Source organism: Mobula birostris, chromosome 13 (genome assembly GCF_030028105.1).
Source record: "Mobula birostris isolate sMobBir1 chromosome 13, sMobBir1.hap1, whole genome shotgun sequence".
Taxonomy (NCBI): Eukaryota; Metazoa; Chordata; class Chondrichthyes; order Myliobatiformes; family Myliobatidae; genus Mobula; species Mobula birostris.
Window position 1 is genome coordinate 38,376,451 of NC_092382.1, and position 27,032 is coordinate 38,403,482.

A 27,032-nucleotide genomic window follows, 5' to 3' on the forward strand; every position below is an offset into this window, starting at 1 on the left:
ACAAGTATTTCCGGCGGGGGTCGGTCAACAACCTCTGCTCCTGAAATGAAACGCGCTGTTAACCGTGGGCGAGGGGGTTTCTTGTGATAATAGTTGTTCGGATGGAAATGCGATAATCTCTCTAAGTTTTTTTTTCCCCCCAGTTAGTGGAAATATATAGTCGAATGTGTTTGGTTTAATTTCAGCAGAAATGCGTCTCTCTGTACCTGAACAGCAGAAGGACGTTTGAGCTGGAACTATACCTATGCAGGACAGTCCTGTTTACACACGGGGCCGAGCTCAGATCCTCTCGGGACCTGGGATGGATCAAATTCGCAGCCTGGGATTCGCTGGGTTAAACAGAGAAACTCCGCCCCACTGGTTGCATGAGAGAAAAAGGAGAGATTTACACGGAAATCCGGACAGAATGGTTAGCGCAGCCTGTTTGTTTTCCACTCTAAGGTTGCTACATTGATCCCACTCCCGCCTCCTCCCGCTGTCGGACCCGTCCTGAGCCGGTGAGAGTTAGTGTGACCCGGACCGCGACAGTCCCGCTCTACCCTGGCTCACCCGGCCCTGTCCATCTGTAATGACCGACGGACTCGGGAGCAGCAGCTCAGACTCAACTCTCCGTACAGGGTGAGCCCACCGGTGCAGGACCATTGTCGGTCACCCGGGAAGTCAGTCTGTGATTTCCCGGGACCACACTGAACGCCGTCCGGTTACAGCATCAGAGGTAAGTGTTGTGTATGAGTCTGTACAAGTATTCAGCGTTCACAGCGAAACTCGGCTTTGATCGGGATCGGGAGTGAATTTAGTGGCAGAGGGCAGTCCTGACATATTCATGTTAACGGGTCAATCATTGTCCAAATGGATTAAGAGAAACGACGTTGTTACCTTGAACCAGAAATACTCTCCAGGGTGGTTTCTACTGAGTGAGAGCTGAAGGCATCTTTCACACCGGTAGCAACATGTGAAATCCCACGGGGCAGTGATCTGTCACCGATCTCTCTGTCCCTCATTAAAACGCAAGTACTCAGAATAACAGGTCGAAACCCGGTTATATTACGAAACGTCGCTTATGGGAATGCTTTGGTTTGATTTATTTGAAGGAAGCTTGAAAATTATTTTTAGCGCATCTACAGATGACAGGAGTCTGAGATAAAAACAAAATGCTGGAAACTCGCAGCAAACAGGGGAGCGAAGTAACTGGTAACTTTGCAGGTTCGAGACCCCGGGTAATGTCCTTACATCGCGTCACTGGTTCAATCGCTCTTCCCTGTAGCAGAAAGTGTTAATTACAATATTAAACTTCCTTCACGCTTGAATGACGGTGTTTTGTCGAACGGGTTCGATTTGATTTCAGCAGAAAGGCCGCTCCCTGTTCTGAGGAATGTGCACGGACAGGACAGGCAGCTGCTTGCTCGCAGACCCTGAGCACCGAGTCTCACAGAACAACAACCCCCACCTTCCAAATCAGTCAATCATCTGCCCTCTTGCCCTTTCCATTCCACTCCTGATGAAGGGATTCTGTCCGCAACGTCGACTGTTTACACTAATCCGTAGAGCTGCCTGACCTGAGCTCCTCCAGCATTGTGTGTTGCCATGGTTATGGGTTTTCCGTGTGGGGCGGTGGGCGGAGCTATTTGTAACAAAATGATACACAGTATCCGCACTATCAGAGTATTCTTGGGGAATTAAGGTGAGAATATTTCAGCTTCTGATATTTATTTCGGAACTTTATTTCCCAACAACCAGTTGTCTGTGCATTGGTTCAGCCATCAAGGAGATATTTGCTCTGTTTTCAGCCACTTCTGGCTGTGGTGCCTCTTGTGATCCTACTGTTTCCACAGGTTAAGTTAAGATTAAGAATAGCTCCACAACAATGGCGAACTGTTCCAAGGCAAGGGTGCGAGATCTGTGTAGCAAACACCTGTTCCATTTTCAAAATTTCTTATTTCAGACGAATACATCTACAAAAAGGGTGTTATTTTGCATATCAATGCACACTGTATATACAGTATAATGTATATATGTACAGTATGTATATGTATAGTAATATCGTATATACAGCATATAAAGTATATATGTGGTCCATATATGGCAATGCATATACAGTACTTGAAATAGTATTCACCACCCACCAAAAAAAAATCTTTATTCACATAAATGAGTATTGCAACCAGGGATTTTAATCAATTTAGCTGAAGTTTTGTTGTTTTTTTTTCTGTGAACCCCATCCTCTTTCTCTGCCACAGCAGAACCCAAATCCATGGGAGAATTGTAAAGCATGAAAAATAAATAAAGCGGTAATATTAGCCGTTCAAATGTATTCATTCAGTCCTTCAGTACTTCACGTACTTGCTGTTCTTCAGTACTTGGGTGAAACACCTCTTGCAGCTATTATAGATAGTAATATTTTGGGACAGTCTCTATTAGTTTTCCACAACATGATGGAGTGAGATTTCTTTATTCCTCCTTGCAAAATTGCTCAAGCTGTGCCAGGTTAGTTGGGGAGCGGCGGTGGACAGCAGTTTTGATTTTGCTAGAGATGTTCGATAGGGTTAAGATCAGATCGCTGATTGGGCTACTCAGAGTCATCAATTTTCTACATTTGAAGCTACTTCATGTTTGCTCCCGCAGTGTGCTTTGGGTCGTTGTTCTGCTTAAAAATTATCTTCCTCCCCACTTTCAGATTTCTGGCTGTGTCGAGGGTGTTTGTTTGCTAATGTTTTATACAAAATCTCTGTATTTAGCAGCTTTCATCCTCACATCAAACCATACCAGATGGTGAGTCGTGCTGATGAAAAGCATCCCTGTAGTATGATGTCACATTCACCATTCTTTATAGTAAGGATGGTGCTCACTGGCTGATGCACAGCATTACACTTACATACACACACTGCTTAGTGTTGAGGCCAACATTTCCAGTTTAGACATACGCAATCTTTGCAGTATCCCCTAAGTGACGCTGCACAATGTCATATGGGCGAGGATATGCCTTTTTTAAGAAGTCAAATCCATTCAGTAGAGGCATTGAATAACAGAGCAGAGCACTTACTTGGGGCATATCTTAAAGAGTAACACTGAGAAAATAATAAATATTTCCTTTGTTTATTTGGACAGGACACTGTTGCAGAAAGTTAATATTGGACCACTGGAAAATGATGCTGGTGAGGTAGTAATGGAGGACAAATAAATGGCAGATGAACTTAATGGTTACTTTGCATCTGCCTTTACTGCTGACAACACTAGCAGTGTGTCAGAGGTCTGAGAGCATCATGGGGCAGGAAGTAGTGCCATTGCTATTACAAATTTAAAAAAAAAAAAAAAAATCTCGGCAAGCTTAAAGATCTTAAGTTGTATAAGTCACTTGGACCAGATAGATACATTCCAGAGTCCTGAGAGAGGTTGCAGAAGAGATGACGGATGCCATTAGTCATGATCTTTCAAGAATCACTTGATTACAACATGGTCCCAGAGGACTGGAAGATTGTAAATGTCAATCCACTATTTAAGAAAGGAGGAAGGCAAAAGAAAGAAAATTATAGGCCAGTTAGAGCCGATAGTGCAGGTACAACAGATTAGAGATAAAGGTGGGAAGATGTGCCTGGAGGCTGTGGAAGTGAGCGAGGTCCTCAATGAATACTTCTTTTTGGTATTCACCAATGAGAGGGAACTTGATGATGGTGAGGACAATATGAGTGAGGTTGATGTTCTGGAGCATGTTGATATTAAGGAAGAGGAGCTGTTGGAGTTGTTAAAATACATTAGGATGGATAAGTCCCCGGGGCCTGATGGAATATTCCCCAGGCTGCTCCATGAGGCGACGGAAGAGATTGCCGAGCCTCTGGCTGGGATCTTTATGTCCTCGTTGTCCACGGGAATGGTACCAGAGGATTGGAGGGAGGCGAATGTTGTTCCCTTGTTCAGAAAAGGTAGTAGGGATAGTCCGGGTAATTATAGACCAGTAAACCTTACGTCTGTGGTGGGAAAGCTGTTGGAAAAGATTCTTGGGGATAGGATCTATAGGCATTTAGAGAATCATGGTCTGATCAGGGACAGTCAGCATGGCTTTGTGAAGGGAAGATCGTGTCTAACAAGCCTGATAGAGTTCTTTGAGGAGGTGACCAGACATATACATGAGGGTGGTGCCGTGGATGTGATCTACATGGATTTTAGTGAGGCATTTAAAACGGTTTCACACGGTAGGCTTATTTGGAAAATTAGAAGGCATGGGATCCAGGGAAGTTTGGCCAGGTGGATTCAGAATTGGCTTGCCTGCAGAAAGCAGAGGGTGGTGGTGGAGGGAGTACATTCGGACTGGAGGGTTGAGACTAGTGGTGGCTAAAAAGGATTGGTTCTGGGACCTCTACTTTTTGTGATTTTTATTAACGACCTGGATGTCGGGGTAGAAGGGTGGATTGGCACGATGGGCTGAATGGCCTAATTCTACACCTATGTCTTAAGATCTTATGGTTTAAATATTTCTATGAGCTTCAGTGATGTGTTGTGTTGCTCCTTAACCTGCATTTTCATTTTGAAGGCAGCAAAACAACTGAAATGGGAAGTATATTCACTAAAACTCAGCCTGAAAACTTACCGCAAGGGGAAGTTGATGATGCCACAAAATTGAAACCCCCTGGAAGCTTTGAACATGGAGCAGGTTAGTAGACTTCAAATTGTTTAAAATTAAGCATCTGGTAGTCACTCGAGTATTACTTATGAACTCATAATGTAGCCCCCTGGTAAGCTTCAGGCTCGCTCAGCTCGCTTTCCTCTAGAGGAAGCAGCCTTCGGCCCTGCCAAATGGGTAGTCAAGTTTGTGTGGATGCTGTGTGATGCAGCCCACCCCTCCAAATAACAGACAATGCACCATATGCGATTAAATTATTATAATTTATAGCTATTACTAGAACTATGTAATTAATAGAGATAAAATATAAAAGGAAAGTAAAAGGTGCCAAACTTATCAAAGTTCAACCACTTCGTGCACAACAGTAACGGAGTCCTCTTTCCACCATTCAATCACCTCCGACCACCTCGATCCGCCACCTGGGACCAACCACGGTGGTCGACCAGACACTCCACACAAGTCTATCTTCGTCTCCTCTCCTTGGCAAAGACCCTGGACCTTGGACTTCGGCTGGGGGTCCGTCTCGTCGGCCAGCTCACAGCATTGCATCCACTGTCTCGGTCCCCATCTCACCTTCTCCGCCAGAGCCCACACATCACAATAGCTTACAGACACACAAGAAAGAATAACATCTATCGCAGTTGGTTAGCAACTGAATACAACTCTTTATAACCCAAACTGCTAGAGAACTTTCTCAGCAGTTAAATAACAAAGAAGCCATTTTGATTAGCCTAAGCGGTAACATAAAAGAAGAAACCCCTTACAATAATAATTCTGAAATTGGGGAATGCACAACAGACCGTGAAATCATATTCCTCGAAGGGCAGGCATGATTCAGTACTCTGTGGGACCTTTTTAGAAATTATAGCTGTTGAAATAGATGAGTGGGAGCCGGTGGACATAGCATAGAATTTATTTCTTCCTCCCTTCGTTTACGGCATGTCCCAACAAGTGCGTGCCGCAAATTATACGCTAGTGACTAATTAAACTACTAGCCCAAACATCTTTATAATGTTGGAGCAAACCGGAAACATGTGGTCACGGAGAGAAACGTATAAAGTCTTTAGACAACAGCAGCAGTTGAACGCAGGTCACTGTGGCTGTAAAGCATTCTGCTAACTACTATGTCACCATACCACCCTAAACTAAATTCCTAACCAATTCACCTTAACTTCCAACTCAAGTCTTCAAATCCTGGCAACATCATTGTAACTTTTCTGTGCACCCTTTCAATCATGTTGATTTCTTCTCTGTCGTTAGGTGACCAGAACAACACACTCTGATCCAGATTAGGCCTCACCAATTTCTTCATACACTTCAACATATTTATCCTTCCAAAGTACACATTTGTCTGCATTAAAACCCATGCCACTTTACAGTCCCTTTCCTGGTAAATCCCTCCTGCACCATGTCCAGATCAGTTGCATCCTCCGAAAAGGGAGGTAGGTTGAATGTCAGGTCCCGGGATTATGGTAGCACATGGCTGGGTAGGGTCCGCGTCCAGAAGGATGGGGCAATATGTGAAACGGTGAAGGCAGGGTGCCTGGAATGAAACATCGTAAGACCCTGTGAGCATGTGCTGTCTACCAACGAGACGTTATGCGACCCGTGTAGGATAGTGTCCTAGAAGATGGGATTATCAAACTAGACTCGGAAAGGCTAATGGAAGGTGGGTGAAAGGGGCCGTGAGATGGGGGCAGACCTCTCTCAGCGTGCCACCCCGGGGAGATGCTGGTAGAGCAGCCTGTTTCTCAGGCAGGACTGCAAATGAAATCTCTCGAAATACAAGCTGCTACCGGTGAATTTGCAGAATACCTGCTGGTGGCCGATTTGAGAATAGGAATAAGAGTGAGCAGAGTACATGGGTACATGGTCCACAACTTGAAATCCATAGACTCCTCGGTTAATGTTAGGGGCTCATTATATAATAAAGGTTGTGAACAGACCGTTTACAGTAATGGAGAATTTTCTTTCGAGAGGACTTGAAAAAGAAATTTTCAGGAAGAGGTTTGCTGGAGAAAGGAAAAACAGAGGGGTTGGAATGTTAGCTGTTAGTTTCAAATTTCCAGTTTAATTATCGGCAATGATTAATTTGCCCCAGATGCACATTTTCCTCAGAAATGTGGGCTTCCCGTATCTTAAATAAAGATGCACAAATGTCCACGTCGACTGAGATTATACCTGGCCATTGTGGGACCAGAGTTAATCTAAACTTATTTCCGTGTAAAAAAGAAAAATATACCAGAAAAATCACAAGAAGGAAAAAAAAATCTGTATTTGCACCGTTCTTCCTTGCAGGTAACTGCAAACCTTAAAATGAACATTCATGTCCCACCATGACAAGCTTTCACACATTTTTCGGAGAACCAAGGAAGCGACAGAAAGCTGATGGATGGGGACCCCCGGCAATTTAACACATCATGCAATGTCTTAAAAGCACAGCCTCTTGAAAATGGTCTCTGGACCCTGTCTCTCACAGACATAAATGCAGACTCACACTCTCTTCTCTCAAATAAACTCAGTGTTGCCATATTTTACACATTTGAAGCATGCAAGATATTCACAATTTAAACCATGTCAGAGACCTCTTGTTCCTAAGGGTTAAACAGTTTCAGTTACAATTCGAGAACATTGAAAAAACTCCGAGACTTTAAAACAAATAAATATTCAAAGTTATTCACCATGCAAAAGAAAATAACATTAGACAAGTTTAAATCGTGAAATCCCAACAGTAACTAAATTACCAACATACTTGGACCTTTCTGTAAATCCAATCTCATTAATTGCCTCCAGAGTATTACTAAAGTTAAAATATAACTCCTGTACTTCCATCTCCTATGCTGTAATCATTCTCCTGAGTACCCATATCTCAGTTTGTGTACGGTCACTGGGATCATGCAGTCTCACCCCTTTCAAGATTCAAAGTTGCTGTCAGACACAAATGTATACGTTGCGACAGCCAACTTGGGAAGAGTAGAAGGACCGAGTTGAGTACGTGGGTAAGGGTCCCAACTGGGAGTCCATAGACGCCTCGGTTAATGTTAGTGGTCCATTGCATAATAAAGGTTCTGAACCCCTCATTTAGTGCAATCGGGAAGATGTTTCGAGAGGACTTGAAGAAATCCTCAGGCAGAGGGTTTTTGGAATCAGGAACGCCAGAGGGGATGAAGTGTGTGGGTTGTTATGAACACCACATTTGAGAAACAAGTACATGGGCGGCAGGGCCTAATGGAATACTTGGTAGGGCTCAGAAAACCTGTGTCAACCAACTGTTCAAGTTTATTTTCAATTTCTCATTGCTACATTTGCAAGTTTCCACCTGTTTCAAGCGCACAAGAAAAGCAGGATAAGATGTCTTAACGACTATCATCCTTGAGCGCTCATATCTATGGTGTGGGAATTATTTTAGAGGTCAGTTATGGCTGGAATCAATTCCCACTTCAGCAAGAACCTGGATCCTCTGTAATTGGCCAATCTCCACAATAGGCCTACAGTGGATATGATCAAATTGCATCTCCACGTGGCCAAGGATCATCTCGACAATACAAATACCTATGCCAGGATTCTGTTATTTAACTACAACTCAGCATTTAACACTATCATTCCTACAATTCTGATCGAAAACATCGAGAACCTAGGCATTTGTATCTCTCTCTGCAACTGCACTCTCAATTTCCAAACCGGAAAACCAAAATCTGTGCGGATTTGAAATGCAGTGCCTATGAAATATTCACTCCCCTCACCTTGGAAGTTTTCATGTTTTATTGTTTTACAATGGATTTAATTTGGCTTTTTTTGACACTGATCAACATGAAAATGACTTTCTCGTGAAAGCCAAAACAGATCTCCACAAAGTAATCTGTATTAATTAGAAATATAAAGCACAAAATAATTGATTGCATGGGTGTTCATCCCCTGTAATAGGACACACCAAATCATCACTCGTGCAGCCAATTGATTTTAGAAGTCACACAGTCAAAGTATTTCAATTGTTTGTAGTAAAACTACACCTGTATATAGAAGGTCCAACTGCTGGTGAGTCTGTATCTTTGCAAAAACTACACCGTGAAGACAAATAAATACAACAAGGATCTCCGGGAAAAGTTGGTAGAAAAGCACAAGTCAGAAGATGGATACGAGGACTTTTCCAGGTCACTGAATATCCCCTGGAGTACAGTTAAGTCAATTGTCAAGAAATGGAAAGAATATGGCACAGCTGTAAATCTGCCTAGAACAGGCTGTCCTCAATAACAGTGACTGTGCAAGAAGTGAATCACTGAGGTGGGGGGGGGGCACCAATGGTCCTATGATAACTCTGGAGGAGTTACTAGCTTCAGTGGCTGAGATGGGAGGGACAGCGCATACAACAACTATTTCCTGGGTGCTTTACCAGTCACAGCTTTATGGGAGAGTGGCAAAGTGAACGTTGCTGTTGAAAGAAACTGGCATGAAATCTTGGCTACAGTTTGCCAGAAGACATGTGGGGTAGGAGACACTGAAGTCAGCTGGAAGAAGGTTCTATGGTCTGGTGAAAAGAAAATTGAACTTTCTGGCCATCAGACTAAATCTTGTGTTTGGCGCACACCGCACATCATCAAAAACAGTCCATCCCTACCGTGATGCATGGTGGTGAGTTAATCATGCTATAGGGATGCTTTACTACATCAGATCCTGGAAAGCTTGTGAAGATAGAGGTTACAATGAATGCAGCAAAATACAGGGTAATCCTGGATGAAAACCTGATGCAGTCTGCAAGAGTACTGCGACCTGGGAGAAGATTTGTTTTCCAGCAAGAAAATGACTCAAAGCATAAAGCTAAAATTGCTCAGAAGTTGTTCAAAAACAACGTTAATGCCCTGAAGTGCCCAAGTCAGAGTGTGGACCTCACTGCAATTGAGAATCTGCGGTTCGACTTGAAAAGAGCTGTTCACTCATGGACCCCATAAAATCTGACAGAGTTTCAGCAGTAACGTAAAGAATAATGTGGAAAAATTTCAGTGTTCAGATGTGCAAAGCTGATAGAGACTGATCCATGCAGATTCAAGGCTGTAATTACTGTGAAAGGTGCATCTACTAAATACTTCTTGAAAGGGTGAGTAATTATGCAATCAATTGTTTTGTGATTAATAATTGTAATACGTTTGTATCTTTAGACCATTTCTTTAGAAATGTGTTTCACTGTGTCACGAAATAGTCTCTTCAGTTGATTAGTGTCAAAAAGCCAAAATAGATCCATTGTAATTCAATGTTGTAAAGCAAGAAAGCATGAAAACTTCAAAGAGAGATGAATGCATTCTAAAGGCGGTGTAACATCTCCACCTCACTGACAATCAACATTGGTGCACCACAGGGGTGTGGCCTTAACCATTGCTCTACGCTCTCTGCATCCATGACTGTGTGGCTAGGCACATCTCAAATGCCATCTTTAAATTTGCTGATGATATCATCATTGTTGTCAGAATTTCAGATGGAGATGAGGGGCCATTCAGGAGCGAGATGTATCAGCCGGTGTCACAGCTTTCCATGAACAATTTTTCACTGAATTTCAGTAAGACCAAATAACTCACTCTGGACTTCAGAAGGGGTAAAACGAGGGAAGACACACAAGTCCTCGTAGAGGAATCAGAAGTGGAGAGAGTGAGAAATTTCAAGTTCCTGGTTGTCACTATGTCTGAGGGTCTCACCTGGACCCAACATATCAATGCAGCCATTAAGAAGGCAAGACAGTGGCTATATTTCATCAAGAGTTTGAGGAGGTGGGGTAGTGGGACTAAATAGAAGAATGAGCTCATGATAAAATAGTGGAGCAGACTCGAAGGGCCGAATGGTCAACTTCTGCTCCTTTGTCTTTTGGTCTTATTGTCTTATGGAGATTTGGTATGTCACTAAAAGCATTCTAACCGATTGCATCACTGTCTGGCATAGCGGAGGTTGTTACTACACAGGATCAAGGGTAGCTGCAGAGAGTTGTAAAATTATTCAGCACCATGGTGGGTACGAGCTTTCATAGTATCGGGGACATTTTCAAGGAGAAGTGCTTCAAAGAGATGGCGTCCATCATTCAGGGCTTCCAGTACCATCAGAAAGGAGGAACAGAAGCCTGATTCAACAATAGCTTCCCACCCTCTGCCATCTGATTTCTGAATGGATACTGAACCCATGATCACTACTTCACTACTTCCTTTAAAATTTCTTTATTGCACTACCTATTTAATTGAACTATTTCAAATATATATATATATATATATATATATATATATATATATATATATATATATATATATATATGTATGTTTATTTCAGAGAGCCCGAAAGTTGAAAACGCCATCCCCACCATGGCTGAAGATGTGAATATGAATGGGGATCCAGCGAACTCCAAAGAGGGAAAGGACACAGGTGCGTTTATAAGGTCCTGCATGGGAGTTCAGTCAAGAAGGTTCACTCACTTGGCTTTCAGAATGTGATAATTAATTCGATTAGACATTGGAGCTGTGGCAGAAGCCATAGGGTGGTAGTAGATAATTGGCTCTTGCACTGGGGGCCGGTACCTAATTCAAAGTTGCTGGTGAACGCAGCAGTCCAGGCAGCATCTCTAGGAAGAGGTACAGTCGACTTTTCAGGCCGAGACCCCTGAAACGTCGACTGTACCTCTTCCTAGAGATGCTGCCTAGACTGCTGCATTCACCAGCAACTTTGATGTGTGTTGCTTGAATTTCCAGCATCTGCAGAATTCCTGTTGTTTGCGGTACCTGGTTGTCTGCTGCAAGGACTGGTCCAGGGTCTGTTGTTGATTGCATCTATATAAACGATCTGGATGATGATGCGATAAAGTGGATTAAAAACTTGCAGATGACACTGAGGTAGGTGGTACATAGGCAGGGTAATAGGCCGTCAAATTTTCCAGCAGGATCTGGACCCGATGAAATTTGGCTGAATATCGCAGATGGAATTTCATGCAGAGATGTGTGAGGTGTTGCATTTTGCGAGGACAAGTCAGAGTAGGATTACACAGCGAATGTTCGGGGAACTGAAGAATGCTATTGAACAGAGGGATCTGAGAATACAGATACACAGAACCTTGTAAGTGGTATCACAGGTAGATAAGGTCGTCAAGAAAGCTTTTGGCACATTGGCCTTCAGAAATCAAAGTACTGTGTTACAGGAGTTCAGATGTTAAGTTGAAGTTCTCTTAATTGAGGACTAATTTGCAGTACTGCGTGCAATTCTCGTCACCTACCCACAGGAAATACATCAACAAGATTAAAAGAGGGCAGAAAAAATGCAAAGGTATGGCCGGGATGTGAGGACCCGATTTGTGAGGAAAGATTGAATAGATTCGGGTTTTATTCTGCAGAGTGAAAGAATGCCAGGAGATTAGATAGGGCTATAGAAGATACTGAGGAGTGTAGACTGGAATTAGTTCATGAATTAACGATTGATGGTGAAATGTTTAAAGGGAAGAAAAAGAGGATCAACTTCACTCAGAGGTTGGTGTGAATATAGTCTTTATTTCCTAGAGTACAGGAGAATGAAAGGAGATTTGATAGAGCTATATAAAATTGCGCCTACACTGGAAGAAGAGATGATGATTTAAGGATGAATGGTAAAATGTTTAAGAGGAACAACAAGGAGATTATCTTCACTCAGACTTTGGCGAGAGTGTGGAACACGGTGCCTGCGGAAGTGGTGGTGGCCGGTACGATTTCAACTTTTAAGAAAATATAGGTACATGAATGGGAAGGACATGGAGGGCTATGTTCTGATTGCAGGTCGATGGGACTAGACAGATTAATATTTCGGCCGAAGAGTCTGTTTCTGTTCTGTGGTGTTCAATGATTCTAAGAAATGCCTGGCGAGGGAATAGATTCACTGAAGACTCTGGTGTTCATTAACGTAGTGACTGGGAAGAGAGATTTCCTGACAAATCGACCCAGCAACAAGAGTTCACCCAGTCTGGAGTGATGGTGATGTGCAGTCCAGACAGTGCTAAAGGAGAAGAAGTCCAGTCTGCCATGTCTGAGATTTTGCACGGCAACGTTCCTGTTTAGGAATACCACACCTTTATTCTTTATTCCCTTACTCTGCCATGTTGAAAACAATGGAAATCTGGGACATCAAATGTCACTAATGGCTGCAGATTCATAATTCCACATGATGATCCATGCTCTGAGCTTATCCACCTTACGAGCAGTATTCCATAGACCATAGAACATAGAATAGTACATCTCAGTACAGGTCCTTCGGCCCACAATGTTGTGCTGACCCTTAAACCCTGCCTCCCATATAACCCCCACTTTAAATTCCTCCATGTACCTGTCTAGTAGTCTCCTAACGTTCACTAGTACATCTGCCTCCACCACTGACTCCTCGCATTCCACTCACCAACCACACTCTGAGTAAAATATCTTCCTCTAATATCCAGCTTGAACTTCCCAGCTTAAAACCATCTCATCTTGTACTGAGCAGTGCTGCCCTGGAGAAGATGCGCTGGCTATCCACTCGATTACTCCTCTTATTATCTTGTACACCTCTATCATGTCTCCTCTCATCCTCCTTCTCTCCAAAGAGTAAAGCCCTAGCTTCCTTAATCTCTGATTATAATGCATACTCTGTAAACGAGGCAGCACCATGGTAAATCTCCACTGTATCCTTTCCAATACTTCCACATCCTTCCTTTAGTGAGGCGAACAGAACTGGACACAGTACTCGAAGTGTGGCCTAACCAGAGTTTTATAGAGCTGCATCATTACCTCGCGACTTTTAAACTCTATCCCTCGATTTATGAAGGCTAACACCCCATAAGCTTTCTTAACTACCTTATCTACGTGGAGGCAACTATCTGGGATCTGTGTACACGTACTCCCAGATTCCTCTGCTCCTCCACATAACCAAGTATCCTACCATTTACTTTGTACTCTACCTTGGAGTTTGTCGTTCCAAAGTGTACCGCCTCACACTTCTCCGGGTTGAACTCCATCTGCCACTTCTTAGCCCATGTCTGCAACCTATCAATGCCTCTCTGTGATCTTCGACAATTCTCTACACTATCCACAACACGACCAACCTTTGTCATCTGCAAACTTGCCAACCCACCCATCTACCCCACATCCACGTCGTTAATAAATTCCCTTCACTAATATGCACGTAATTCCAAACAGTATTCCCATCTTGCTTAATCTTACCGTTCCTGACTTAATATGTAGGCCTTGCAACATTTATTTTTCGTGCAACCTCTCCACTATCTGCATAGTAAAATGCTTTCCATCACCTGCAACTCTAGATTAAAATGCCTGGGTAGGTTGTGAGACCATAAATCATAGGAGCAGATTTAGGCCATTTAGCCCATCGAGACTACTCCGCCATTCCATTTGGCTGACCCAGGATCCCACTCACCCCAATACACCTGCCTTCTCTCTTGTGTTGAGATACATCAGGCAATTTCCATGCGAAGATTGGTGACCATTTTGGGATCAAGGCACATCAGGACCAGAGAGACACACAGGCCAAAGGAGTAAACTGGCAGTTGAAAGAAGAAGAACATGCAGGGTTTTATATACCACATTTGGTGGCATTGCTTGTCTGTGCAGTCCCATAGACATTGAGCAGAATGCAGGTTCAAATCTCACCAGAGATTCTGGAATAGTGATGTGAAGTGATAACATAAATTGGTGAACAGCCAATGTCCGTAATCCTGACAACAAAATTTGTTCATATAACCCACTGAAGTATCACGACCTGAACTTGTTACTCTGTGTCTAAGCACGACGCCTACCTTAATCCACCCGATTTTTACCCGTTCTTTAAAATGACGGCATTCCATCCCTCTAGAATGAAGGACACAACAGCTGGAAGTTTTGTAAATGGTGTTCACATCCTAGGAATGAGCAGATTAGAGGTCTGGCTGGATGCTATAATAGTAAATAACCCAAGAGCACATACTCGACGGGAACGTTGGCAATATTGAAATCCGACTGGAATTACTATAAATTTCAGATATATAGACTATAGTTCAATGTTGTTTTTCTATCTATATTATGCATTACACCGATACCACAAAGTTAACCAGTTCACGACATATGCCAGCGTTATTAAACCTCTCCTCTCATTCTGTTTCGGATATGAATAAAATCGCCAAGGCATTGCAGGAATTGTACAAGCGGTAAGTAAATGGGTTTGGATAGATTGTCAGTATGTACGTGATGATTTACCTCACAGACAGAGAGCAGTTTGCAGATGAGGAAAGAGCAGAACAGAAAGCAGTGTCTTACTGTCATTGGAAATCACCTAATCCTCATTCTGTTTATTGCAGAGAGCCAGGATGTTGAAAACCCCAACCCCACCATGGCTGGAGGTATGAATATGCATGAGGATCCAGTGAGCTCCAAAGCGGGACAGGACACAGGTGCGTTACAGAATACTAACAAAGTTAAATGTTGCCTTAACATCAGTTCCAGATTTAATGCCTGGGCCCGTAATTCATAGGAATACAGGGAAGACGTAAGGGCTGAGAAATATAGGGATAACATATACATGTTTATTATAATCACTGCTTGAGAGATTTTATGGACAGTAACTGGGACTGCCATGCTTGTAAATGTGATGACTGAGATAGAGATTGTCAAATGTGTTCAAATAACTTTCCTTAATCAACCGAGCGGTGCCATGGAGCAGCCCACCGATTTAACCTAATGTAATTCGGGGGTAAAATTGCAACGACTAATCAAACTAACCACCGGTACGTTTTTGGATTGTGAGAGGAAACCGGAACATCCGGAGAAAACAGTCGCCACATGAGTTGGAACATACAAATGTGCTCAGCGAGGACACCAGAATTGAACTCCAAATTAAGATGCCCTGAGCAGCAATAGTGTCGAACTAACGGCTGTGCTACAGCGGCGCCCCTGCTGTTCTGTTGTTTGAGAAAGGCTCTAAAGATAATCTGAGTAACTATGATGGACGTGCCATCAATACTGGGAAAGTTATTGGAAGTACTTTAAGTGTTAGAATTTTTATAGACAGGGACTGCTTAAGGATATTCAACATGGTTGTGTGGTAGTATGTTATGTCTATCCAGTCTTATAGAGTAATCAAGGAATATACTATGAAGGTTGATAGAGGAAAGGCAGTAAATCTTGGCAAGCCCTTTGAGAAGATCCTGCATGGGAGTTTAGTCGAGAAGTTTCAGTCATTTGGCGTTCAGAATGTGATAATAAATTGGATTAGACATTGGATTTGTGGCAGGAGCCAAAGACTGGTGGTAGAGAGTTGGCTCTCGGACTGGTGGCCGGTAACTTGTTGTCTGCCTCAAGGACTGGTCTAGGGTCTGTTGTTGTTTGCATCTATATTAACAATCTGGATGATGACGTGGTCAAGTGGATCAATAAGCTTACAGACGACGCCGAGGCTGGTGGTACATAAGCAGGGGGAAAAAAAAAAATCCGTCAATTTTTCCAGCGGGATTTGGACCATAAGACATTTGTTTTAAAATCGCAGGTGGAATTTCATGCAGAGATGTGTGAGGTGTTGTATTTTGCAAAGGCAAGCCAGTATAGGATTACACAGCGAAATTTTGGGGTACTGCAGAATGCTATAGAACAGGGGAATATGAGAATACAGATAAACAGAACCTTGTAAGTGCTATCACAAGTAGAAAAGGTCATAATGAAAACTTTTTCACATTGGCCACCAGAAATCAAGGTATTGTGTTACATGAGTTCAGATATTAAGATGAAATTCTATTCATTGCGGACTAATTTGGAGCGCTGTGTGCAATTCTCTTCACTGACGTACAGGAAATACATCAACAAGATTGCAAAAGTGCAGTAAAAAAATACAAGGATATTGCCGAGATTTGAGGACCTGAATTGTTGGGAAAGGTTGAATAGGTTCGGACTTTATTACCCAAACCAAAATAGAATGAGAAGACTAGACAGAGCTATAGAAAATTATGAGGAGTATATACTGGAATTAGTTCATGAATTAAGAATTAATGGTGAAAACCCTCACTAACTTTTATAGATGCACCGTAGAAAGCATTCTTCTAGGGTGCGTCACAACCTGGTATGGAAGTTGCCCTGTTCAGGACCGGAAGAAGCTGCAGAAGATCGTGAACACGGCGCAGCACATCACACAAACCAATCTTCCGTCCGTGGACTCACTTTACACCGCACGCTGTCGGAGCAGTGCTGCCAGGATAATCAAGGACACGACCCACCCAACCAACACACTTTTTGTCCCTCTTCCCTCCGGGAGAAGGCTCAGGAGCTTGAAGACTTGTATGGCCAGATTTGTGAATAGCTTCGTTCCAACTGTGATAAGACTGCTGAACAGATCCTGATCCGGATCTGGGCCGTACCATCCAAATATCCGGCCCTGCCTCTTGTTTTTTTTTTTTTTTTTGCGCACTACCTTACTTTCCCTTTTCTATTTTCTATTTATGATATATAATTAAAATTTTTATTTATGATATATAATTAAAATTTTTACTATTTACTATCAATTTGTACTCCAGAGAGCGTGAAGCGCAGGATCAAATATCGCTGTGATGATTGTGCGCTCTAATATCAATTGTTTGGTGACAGTAAAGTAGTAAAGAAATGTTTAAAGGGAACAAGAAGAGGATCATCTTCACTCAGAGGTTGGTGTGAGGGTGGTCTTCATTTCCTAGAGTGCAGGAAAACAAAAGGAGATTTGATAGAGCTATATAAAATTATGCCTTGACTGGAAGAAGAGATCATGAGTTAAGGGTGAATGGTGCAATGTTGAAGAGGAATAAGCGGATTATCTTCAATCAAACTGTGGCTAGAGTGTGGAAAATGGTGCCTGCGGATGTGGTGGATGCCGACACAATTTCAGCATTTAAGGGAATTCTGTCATAAGGCGATGGCTGGGAACGGACCCAAGTGCAAGACAGAGGCACTGAAGTACTAGGGACAGGACTAGAATGCAGGGTGAGGGCAAGGACATGGACACAAAAACCGGGAACCCAGAATAGGACTGGTCAAGAGAGTTAGGAGCCCGGGCTTGGACTCCGAGCCAAGACAGGACAAAGCCCCAGTACCTGGGTCTTGCCTCTGGCTTGGATCCCAGAACTAGGCAAGGACGAGTCCTGGCTGGCAGGCAAGACGAGGCTGGAGTCTTCAGGCTAGAGACTTGAGGTGAGGCTTGGCAGGAGGCTACTCCTGGGCAGGGCACGGTATTCCTGGGCAGGACGCGGATCACCACCCGACGGAGGCAAGGGACAGAACTAACCACAGGTAATGGCGAGACGGCCTGGCTTACCCGACGGAGGCAAGGGACAGGAATGGAGCTAGGTACGGGGTGGCTCCAGGACAAGACTGAAGGCGAGACGAGGTGAGAGTTACCGGCAAGGCTTCAGGCGAGGAAACAGGCAGAGAAAGGGATACAAGGAGTAAGGACAAGAACAATCCAGCAGACACACCCTGGTCTCTGAAGATATTCATGCAGCCAGCCCCAACGAGCATCAGCTGCCTCAATTAGAGCTCAACAAGAACAGAAACAGGGTAGACAGGAAAACCTGGAGCAAGGGTCGATGGACCGGACCGTGAATCGGAATATGGACTTCATGGACCGAGCCATGACAAATTCAGTATATGTACATGACTGGGAAGGACATGGAGGGCGTTGTTCTAGCTGCAGGTCGATGGAACTAGACAGATTAAGATTTCGGCCGAAGTGTCTGTTTCTGGGCTGTAGTGCTGAATGATTCTAAGGAAATCTGGAGAGGGAATGGATTCACTGAGGACTCTGGTGTGCATTAATGTACTGACTGGGAAGAGAGGTTTCCTGTGAAATTCGCCTAGCAATAGGCGGTCACCCAGACTGGAGTGATGATGATGTGCAGGTCAGGCAGTGCTAAAGGAGACAAATAAGGATTTGGAATCCGTAATCATCGGAATAACTCGAGTATTCTCCAGGGTACAGGTCAAAAATGTAGTTAATCACGGAGCACTACAGCACTTTGGCGAATATAGTCCATGCCTCAGTAGGCCAGCTGTCCAGTCTGCCCTGTCTGAACTTTTGCACGACACCTTCCCTGTTTAGTGATACCACACCTCACTCTTTATTCCCTCCTACTCTGCCAAGTCTAAAACAATGGAAATCTGGGACATTAAGTTTCCAGTCCTGCCTCTCCTGCATACAATTCTCATTAATGGCTGCAATTTCATAATTCCACATTATGATCCACGCACTGAGCTTAAACGCCTTACGAACAATATTCCCTGCACTAATATACACGCAACTCTGAACAGTATTCCCATTTTGCCTAATCTTACTGTCCCTGACTTTCTATGTAGGCCTTGCAATATTTTTTTGCACAACCACTCCACTATCTGCCTAGTAAAGTGCTTTCCACCACCTGCAACTCAAGATTAAAATTCCTGGGTAGGTCATGAGACCATGAAACATAAGAGCAGAATTAGGCCATTCCATTATGGCTGATCCAGGATCCCACTCCACCCAATACACCTGCCTTCTCTTCTTATGTTGAAATACATCAGGCAATATTCATGAGAAGACTGGTGACCATTTTGATATCGAGGCACATTAGGACCAGGGAGACACACAGGCCAAAGGAGAAAACTGACAGCTGAAAGGAGGAGAAAAATATGCAGAGTTTTAAATACCAGGTATGATGGCATTGCTTGTCTGTGCAGCCCCATAGACATTGAGCGTAATGTAGGTTCGAATCTTACCAGAGATTCTGGAATAGTGATGTGCTGTGATAAAACAAAATGCTGATAGGACAGTGTCCGTAATCTCGAGAACCAAATTTGTTCATATAGCCCACTCAAGGATCAGCACCCCAACTTGTCACTCTGTGTCTGAGCATGACACCAGACCTAATCCAGTCGATTTTTACCTGCTCTCTAAAATGAAGGCATCCCCTCCCTCTGCAATGAGGTACACCACAGCTGGCAGTTTTGTAAATGGCGTTCACATCCCAGGAATGAGCAGATTAGAGGTCTGGCTGGATGCTATATAAATAAATAATCCAAGAGCACATACTCGACAGGAAAGTTGACAATATTGCAATCCCACTGTAATTACTAACACTGAACATTGTTACATTTTGGAGAGGAGGGGGGATTGCAATATTTTACACCCGCTTCCTCATCATTGTGGTGGCAATGACAGCTTTAGTAGAAGGAAGGAAAAAGTATAACTGAAGCGATGATGCGTGTGGGGCGAACGGCAATGCTGTTCCGTGCAGCTCATGGTGGATTGGGCGAATGTGGGGCCTACATACGGAACTGCGCAAAACTCTTGGCACCCTACCTATATATATGTCCCTAATGCTTTTGCGCAATACTGTAGTAATGTTATGTAATGAATGGTACTGCAGCTGCAAAACAAAAAAAAAAAGTTAAATGTGTGAGTGATAATAAATCTGATTCTGATACGCGTCTTTATTGTGGACTGAAAGGGCGAAGGGGGCAGAGAGAGGGGAATTGTTTGGAAAAGTGTAGGGAAAGAACACCAGAGAGACATTAGTAATGATCAATAAGCCAATTGTTTGGAACCAAATTACCTTGCCTCGGTTCTTAGGGCTGGATGTATCCGTACCCTTACTACAGCCGACCCCAGGCACTTCTATTCTGCTACCTGTCTCACTTCCCTCCCGCCATCTCTGCCATGGATCCCACGCCCCTCCTGCGGTGCACGCTCTTTTCCAATATACTTTTCTCTCCGTCAGATTTACCAACTCGCACTCCACTCCACGTTGCAGAGTACTGTACAGTGTTTTTATATTTCGATTCCCAGATCCCAATTCTACGATCTCAGATCTCCTGACACAGTGTGAAGATTATCAACTGCGCAACATGACCATTTTCTACCGAGAGAGACTGAAACCTGCGATTGAGGAGCGGGTAGAAGGACTCAGCTTGACTTTGAGACAGGAAGGACAATTCAGCAAACGGGAACACGAGGTGAGTGGGAAAAATGGTTGGGATACAGTTCATTTTGGTGAAAAGAGGGATGAGAGACAACAGTCAGTCTAGCTCATCCTCTTGTTTCTCTACACTGCAGTGATGATATTGATCACTGAACAAATTGGGTCCAAAACATTTGCATCAGGGCTAACTGCAGTTTCAAACTTAATTCATCAGTACAAACATGCTGAACTTAACACACTGGTGAGAGAAATGCGATTCAGTGAATCAGCAGCAGAAATAAAAACCCGATTAAAATACCCATGAAGATCTTTGGTCACATTCGGATTAATTTCATTTCTCCTCATGGACGATGTAGATGTCCAGTTCCCTGCTGCCATGTGTGGAAAGACACCTGGCCACGACATCGATATGGTCACATCACTCCCGTACGAAGCCAGGTGCCTGGAATTTCGGTAATGTGTCGTGGTCCTCGCATTAGAATCACACAGCAGGAAAATTGGCCAAGTCGCCCTAAATCTTTCCTATCATGTGTTGCTCAAATTATCTTCAACATTTCATAGCTTCAAACAACGCTCATTATCAAAGTATGTATACAGTATACCACCTTGAGATTCGCTTTCTTACAGACATTGAAGAAACACGATAGGACGTATTCTTTAAAAAAACTCACATAACAGAGACTGCCAAACACCCAATGTTTGAAAAACAAAATAGATCATCCGAACATTAAAAGTAAACAATTATTACCCAGAATATGAACTGCAGAGAACACCAAAGTGGAAAGTGAGTTCACAGTCACCCAAGCCAGATTCACTGTTGCAGCCGGTCCTTGATCCCAGACCAGACCCGCAGATGTGAGTAAATTTCGAGAATCAGTGAACTAAACACCGGCTTGCCCCTCGCAGCTGCAACATCAGAAAGTTTTCGATCTGGTCTGGCACTGAAATCGACAAAACATTGGCTAATTCTTCGCTTTCGGGCCCATTCCCTGCCACTTCAATCTGGCCCCAAGTTCGAATTAGCAATGACCGTGGCGGATGTGTACACTAGAGACTCCAGTTTGCCGAATTCCCCCACAGCACCACACATACACCAGGTCGGTTCAAAAATAACAACTTGCAAGTGAAAGGCTTTGCAATATTCGTAATATAGAAAAGTGTGAACTGTAGAGTTGCTGAAGTTTTCTTTGCTGTCTCACCAGCTCCATTTTTCCAGGACAGTACGAATGTACTCATCATATAGAACCTGATAACTAACTCAAAGGATTCACTTTAGATCAGGACACATCAGCCTGGTCACCTGGGAGGATCCTTTAGAACAGTAGGAATTTGCCGAGTTGTCCCAGAGACTAGTCAAGACACAATCCAATATAATCAAACATAGTCAACTTTTCAACTGTGGTATCTGCCAATAGAGGTCATCACCCCGAGTGCTTGTGGGTAAGAAATGTTCTCACTGATCACATCCATGTCATGTCACTTTCATCATACTGAAAGAGACAGAACCAGACCGGAGAGCGCCGCGAAGCTCTTTGTCCATGAGACAATGCATTGTGCAGCAGCAGTAGAGTTGTTACGAGGCATAGTCTACGGGTTAATGGCAAACGTCTATCTCACATTGCCATCACCAAAAAAAAACATGTCACAGGTCCACAGGCATTATAAAGGAATGTGCAAAGGAGATTACTTCACTCTGCAACAATAATATTAACTTGTTATTACCTTTAGTTCGTGTTTTGGTTCCATTGTATGAACCCATAGATTTGCAGAATGGATCAGGAGACAGACCAGTGGTTGCCCCGGTGTCCTTGGGCAAAGAGACTATTTGAATGTCCGATCAATGAGCAGATATTTTCCTCATCGTTCTGTGTCTCTCCGTCTGATCTTCACTGTTGTTATTCACAGGAAGTCACGAAGCTCGTTGAGAGGAGAAACCAGGAAGAGAGTTCCAAACTCTTCCTCAGTCTGGTGATGGAAAAAGGCGCCCAGGCCCAGAGGGTGATGTGGGAATCCTTTGTGGAAATGAGGAAGGAGTTACCAAAGTTGGACAAAATACTGATGGAAATCCAGGAACTCGGTACAGTGAAATAACACACTCTGCCCTAAATCAGATTGAAACTTTCCATATTTAACAATGCACTTGGCACCCAATTCCATGAAAGTTTTTCGATGTCAACAGGTCCTGATCCATATGAACACATGAATGTCAGCCGAGGCTTTTGTGAGTTACCATCGCAGCTGAGGGGTGAGTGATGAAATAAATGATTGAAACTGATTACTTGACAGAAATGAAGCTGAACAGCAATTGTTCACAGATTGCTGAAACTAGGAGCCCAGCTGTCAGTGTTTGTGGAAAGGGGTGGTCATGACTGGAAATCACTATCAGTCAATTGGTATTCTGAGTTGAAGCTACACTTCAGACCATTCCTGACATGTTGTGCAAATAACTCAGTTCAGTATGCGTAAGAGTCACCTAGGCATTTACATCCAGCAAGGTCCTGCTGCCCAAGAAACACAGACATTGCTGGCAGTCTGCTGATGTGTTGTGAATTCCAACAATGCTGGCTGCTGACACAGCAGATAGCCCCAGATTGTCTGAGAGTGGAAGAGTCGAGAAGTTCTTCCACGGTTAGGACGACATGCTAGAGTTGCGGTGAGCGTACAGTTTTTCAGCATCAGTGATCTAGGTTCAATTCCCGCTTCCAGTCCGTAAGGAGATTGTACTGTCTCTTGTGGCCGTGCGGGTTTCTTCTGGATGCTCCAGTTTCTTCCCACATTCTGAAGCTGGAGTCATAGAAAAGTACTGCACAGCATCAGGCCTACTCCCACTGACCTCCATCGATGTACTTATCCAAACTTCTCTTAAACGTTGAAGTCGAGCTTACATGCGTCACTTGTGCTGGCAGCTTGTTTCACACAATGACAAACATCTGAGTGAAGGATTTTCCCAATATATTCCCTTTAAAAAGTTCACCATGGCCTCTCGTTGTAGTCCCACATATTGTCAGTCGAACATGCTAGCTTACATTTTGCCGATTTATACCCCCCATAAATTTATATACCTCTATCAAAGCTCCTCTCAATTTTCCGCGTTCCAAGGATCACAATCCCAATCCATTCAAACTTTCGTTATAATTCAGGTCTTCCAGATATGGCAACGTCCGTGCAAAATGTTCTCTGTACTCTTTCAACCTTATTTCCATCTTTCCTGTAGGTCATCATAACTAGACCTCAACAATGTCTCACACAACTTCAACAAAACATCCCATCTCCTGTACTCAGTACTTTGATTTATGAAGAATAATATGCCAAAAGCTTTCTTTATTACCCTGTCTACCTGTGACGCCATTTTCAATGAATTATGGACCTGTATTCCCAGATCTTTTTATTCTACCACATTCCTCAGTGTCCTACCATTCACTGTGTCGGACCCTCGCGCTTGTCTGCATTAATTTGTATTTGTGATTTTCAGCCATTTTTCCTGAAGTTCCAGATCCAGCTGCGAGTCACGATAGGATTCCTCGTTGTCGAGTACACCCACAATATTGATATCATCTCAAATGTGCTGATCCAGTGAGCTACATTATAATCGAGATCTTTGATATAATGACAAACAACAATGGACCCAACCCCGACCCTGCAGTACGTGTCACTTGTCTCCAGTCAAACAGGCAACCATCAGTCAGCCAGTGTTGAGTCCAATTTACAACCTCATCTTGAATGCCGAGCACTAAACCTTCTTGACAAAACTCCCATGTGGGATCTTGTCATATACCTTACTAAAGACTATATAGACAACATCCACTATCTGGTCTTTATCAACGTTCCGGGTAACTTCCTCAAAGAACTCTATAAGATTGGCTAGACATGGCCTATTACCCACGAAGCCATGCTGACTGTCTTCAATCAGTCCAAGTCCAGATGTACAGATCAATAGGTTATTTGGTCACATCGGTTTAGTTGGGCAGTGTGAGCGCATGGCTGGAAGTGGTTGCTACTGTACTGTATCTCTAAAAAATAATGAATCCGTTCCTTCAGCCCAACTCCCACGCAGCACAATAAGCACGAGTATTAAAATATACTTCATTTAATCCACATTAGAACCATTGATTGCATATACCTCTGGCAGGGTGTTGATGATGGGGAAATCTGAAGAAACACCTGGCTAGATCATAATACACTGTGAAGCACCATGCAATTCTGAAAGTGACCCGGTACTTGGTCGAACGCCTCCAAACAGCCCTGGAGGTTTCCTCATACACTGATGACCCACATACCCTTGGCAGTGTCTTGATACACTGAACCTCTCTTGCCTTTGATGTATTCACAAAAGCCTTTTGCTTTTTTCTTAACGATTGTCATTCACTCCCAGACTGGTCTTAGAACTCATTTCCAGTATTTATACTCTACTCTTGTCAGAACATTTTCTTTGTTTTTTACTCTCAGTATCTGAGAATACCACCTTTTATCAGTTAAACCACTGATAAACCTTGATGTTAAATTTTCCTTACAATTTATTCCTTTGGCACCTAAGGGGGCACATTGGCCCCAAAGTCCCACTACTCACTTTTGAATGACTCCGGTTTAATGGGTGAAGAATTACCTTCAATCAGCGCTGTGGTATACAATCAAAATAATCCTTCAACTTCAGGATATCTATGTCCAATCCATCTGTTCTCCTTTCCATAACTGCTATGAAGCTTAGCTACATTATCCATATTTAAAATACTTTAACTGCAGGATATCTCCTTGACACACTTTAAACGTTATATCCTCTTCAATCTGTTAATGTAAGGCAATTCAGATTCATTTTTAGGAAAGTTGGAATCCACTTCTACGACGGCACTCTCATTTGTAACAGCTCTGTGTAGCTTATCTACTCCTGTATCTCCTGATAAGGTGTGTGCTATATCTGAATCAAAGTGGTTGCACTCTTTCTGCAAGGAAGGCACAAAGTTCATGTGTAAGTTGGCTTTCACTTCATGGTTAAATAGCTGAACATTCTCTTCAAAATGTAAGTGTTTTGATTGAGATGTTGGCTCAGATTTGTTACTTGAACTTACATGTATTGCTTATTACGTTAATGGACAAGAGTTGGAAATCTAACTTGTTGGTAAACATGTTAAAACTAATATTATCGATCCAGGCACAGTTTCAAAGATAGAAATCAAAAGGGGAATAAAAAAGCGCCGTGATCCAATTAAATCAGTGCCCAAGTGAAGTAATCCAATTCAATATTCGCCACCTCTCAGATTCCCAGTGTCCATATAAATACATTCACTTCCTAACGTCTTCAATTTTTCACATCCCTTTATCAACCGTATCATGGTTGACCACAGTCCTGTTAAGCTGATTGACGGGGTAAAATAGACGCTTATAATCTGCACTTGCTTCATAGTTTCAACTGTCACTATTTTTTTTTTCCAATCTGTATGTAGCCCCCCGGCCACCCTCAGGGTCGCTCGTTCGCTGTCGTTTAGGGAAACAGCCTCTGCTTTGGCAAACTGAGTAATTTGTTTGTGTGGATGCTGTGTGATTTACCCCACCCCGCCCAAATAACAGACAATACACCAGATGCAATTAAATGTTATACAGTTTATTACTGGAACTATATAATTAAAAGAGACTAAAATATAAAAGGAAAATAAAAGGCGCCACACTTATCAAAGTTCAATCTCTTGGTGCACAAACAGTTGGAGCTCAAGGACCTTCTTCTTCACCCTTCACCCTGCGACCCCCTCGGACCACCTCGACCGGCCACCTGGGACCAACAACGGTGGTCGACCAGACGCTCCACACGAGTCCGTCTCCGTCTCCGGGTCCGACCCCGTTAGCGGACTCACAGCACCTGGTCCATCCTCTGTCTCGCTCTCCCGCCTTCTGCCCCAAAACCCCCGCATACAGTATCTTCAAATAAACCAAAACCATAACAACTATCCCAATTGGTTAATAGCACCCTCTAAACCAAAACAAGCTGCTAACGCAAACTTTCTCAGCGTTTAACACAACAAAGCCGCATTCCCCAGATTAAGATAACAAAGACGCAGTTTTAATTAGCCTCCGCAGTAACATAAAAGTCGAAACCCCCTTACATGTAAGACGGCTTCTTTTCCTGTTTATTCATTATTATTTGTAACATTGCAATATATCCCAACGGTAGACCAGCTTATTGGCCAAAGAAATAAATTGAACACACTCTGCAGCCAAAATTCCTCACAACTCACAAACTCGTTTGATTCCATCTCTTTTTGCAGTGGAACAGGAAACTTTCCCAGTGAACTAGTGACAACAGTTGCCCGGCATATTCAACATGGATTTTCTCAAGGAATCTATGCATATTTTGTTCACGTTTTATCCCTAATTTATCTGTACAATACCCCGGATAACAAATACAACAATAAAGACGATTCTGGAAAAAGGTTGAAGAGCTTTAGGAAATGGATATTATAGTTCAGATCAAGGGCTATCATTGGATATTTGGAAGGGTGAAGAGGCAGA

At 43.2% G+C, this 27,032-nt stretch overlaps 1 protein-coding gene across 3 annotated transcripts in view; it reads left to right on the plus strand.

Annotated features, from left to right (window-relative positions):
• The first annotated feature begins 540 nt into the window (after positions 1-540).
• LOC140206732 (NACHT, LRR and PYD domains-containing protein 3-like) overlaps positions 541-27,032 on the plus strand; it is a 35,934-nt gene continuing 9,442 nt past the window's right edge. Inside the window, exons 1-7 of one of the 3 annotated variants that reach the window (XM_072274924.1) lie at positions 541-715; positions 4,526-4,645; positions 10,919-11,011; positions 14,925-15,017; positions 20,402-20,568; positions 22,440-22,611; positions 22,714-22,779. In XM_072274924.1, coding sequence (XP_072131025.1) covers positions 4,543-4,645; positions 10,919-11,011; positions 14,925-15,017; positions 20,402-20,568; positions 22,440-22,611; positions 22,714-22,779 — 694 coding nt within the window. In that variant the 5' untranslated portion in view covers positions 541-715; positions 4,526-4,542. The remainder of the gene's footprint in view (positions 716-4,525; positions 4,646-10,918; positions 11,012-14,924; positions 15,018-20,401; positions 20,569-22,439; positions 22,612-22,713; positions 22,780-27,032) is intronic. The other 2 variants (XM_072274926.1, XM_072274925.1) reach the window with 2 other exon arrangements.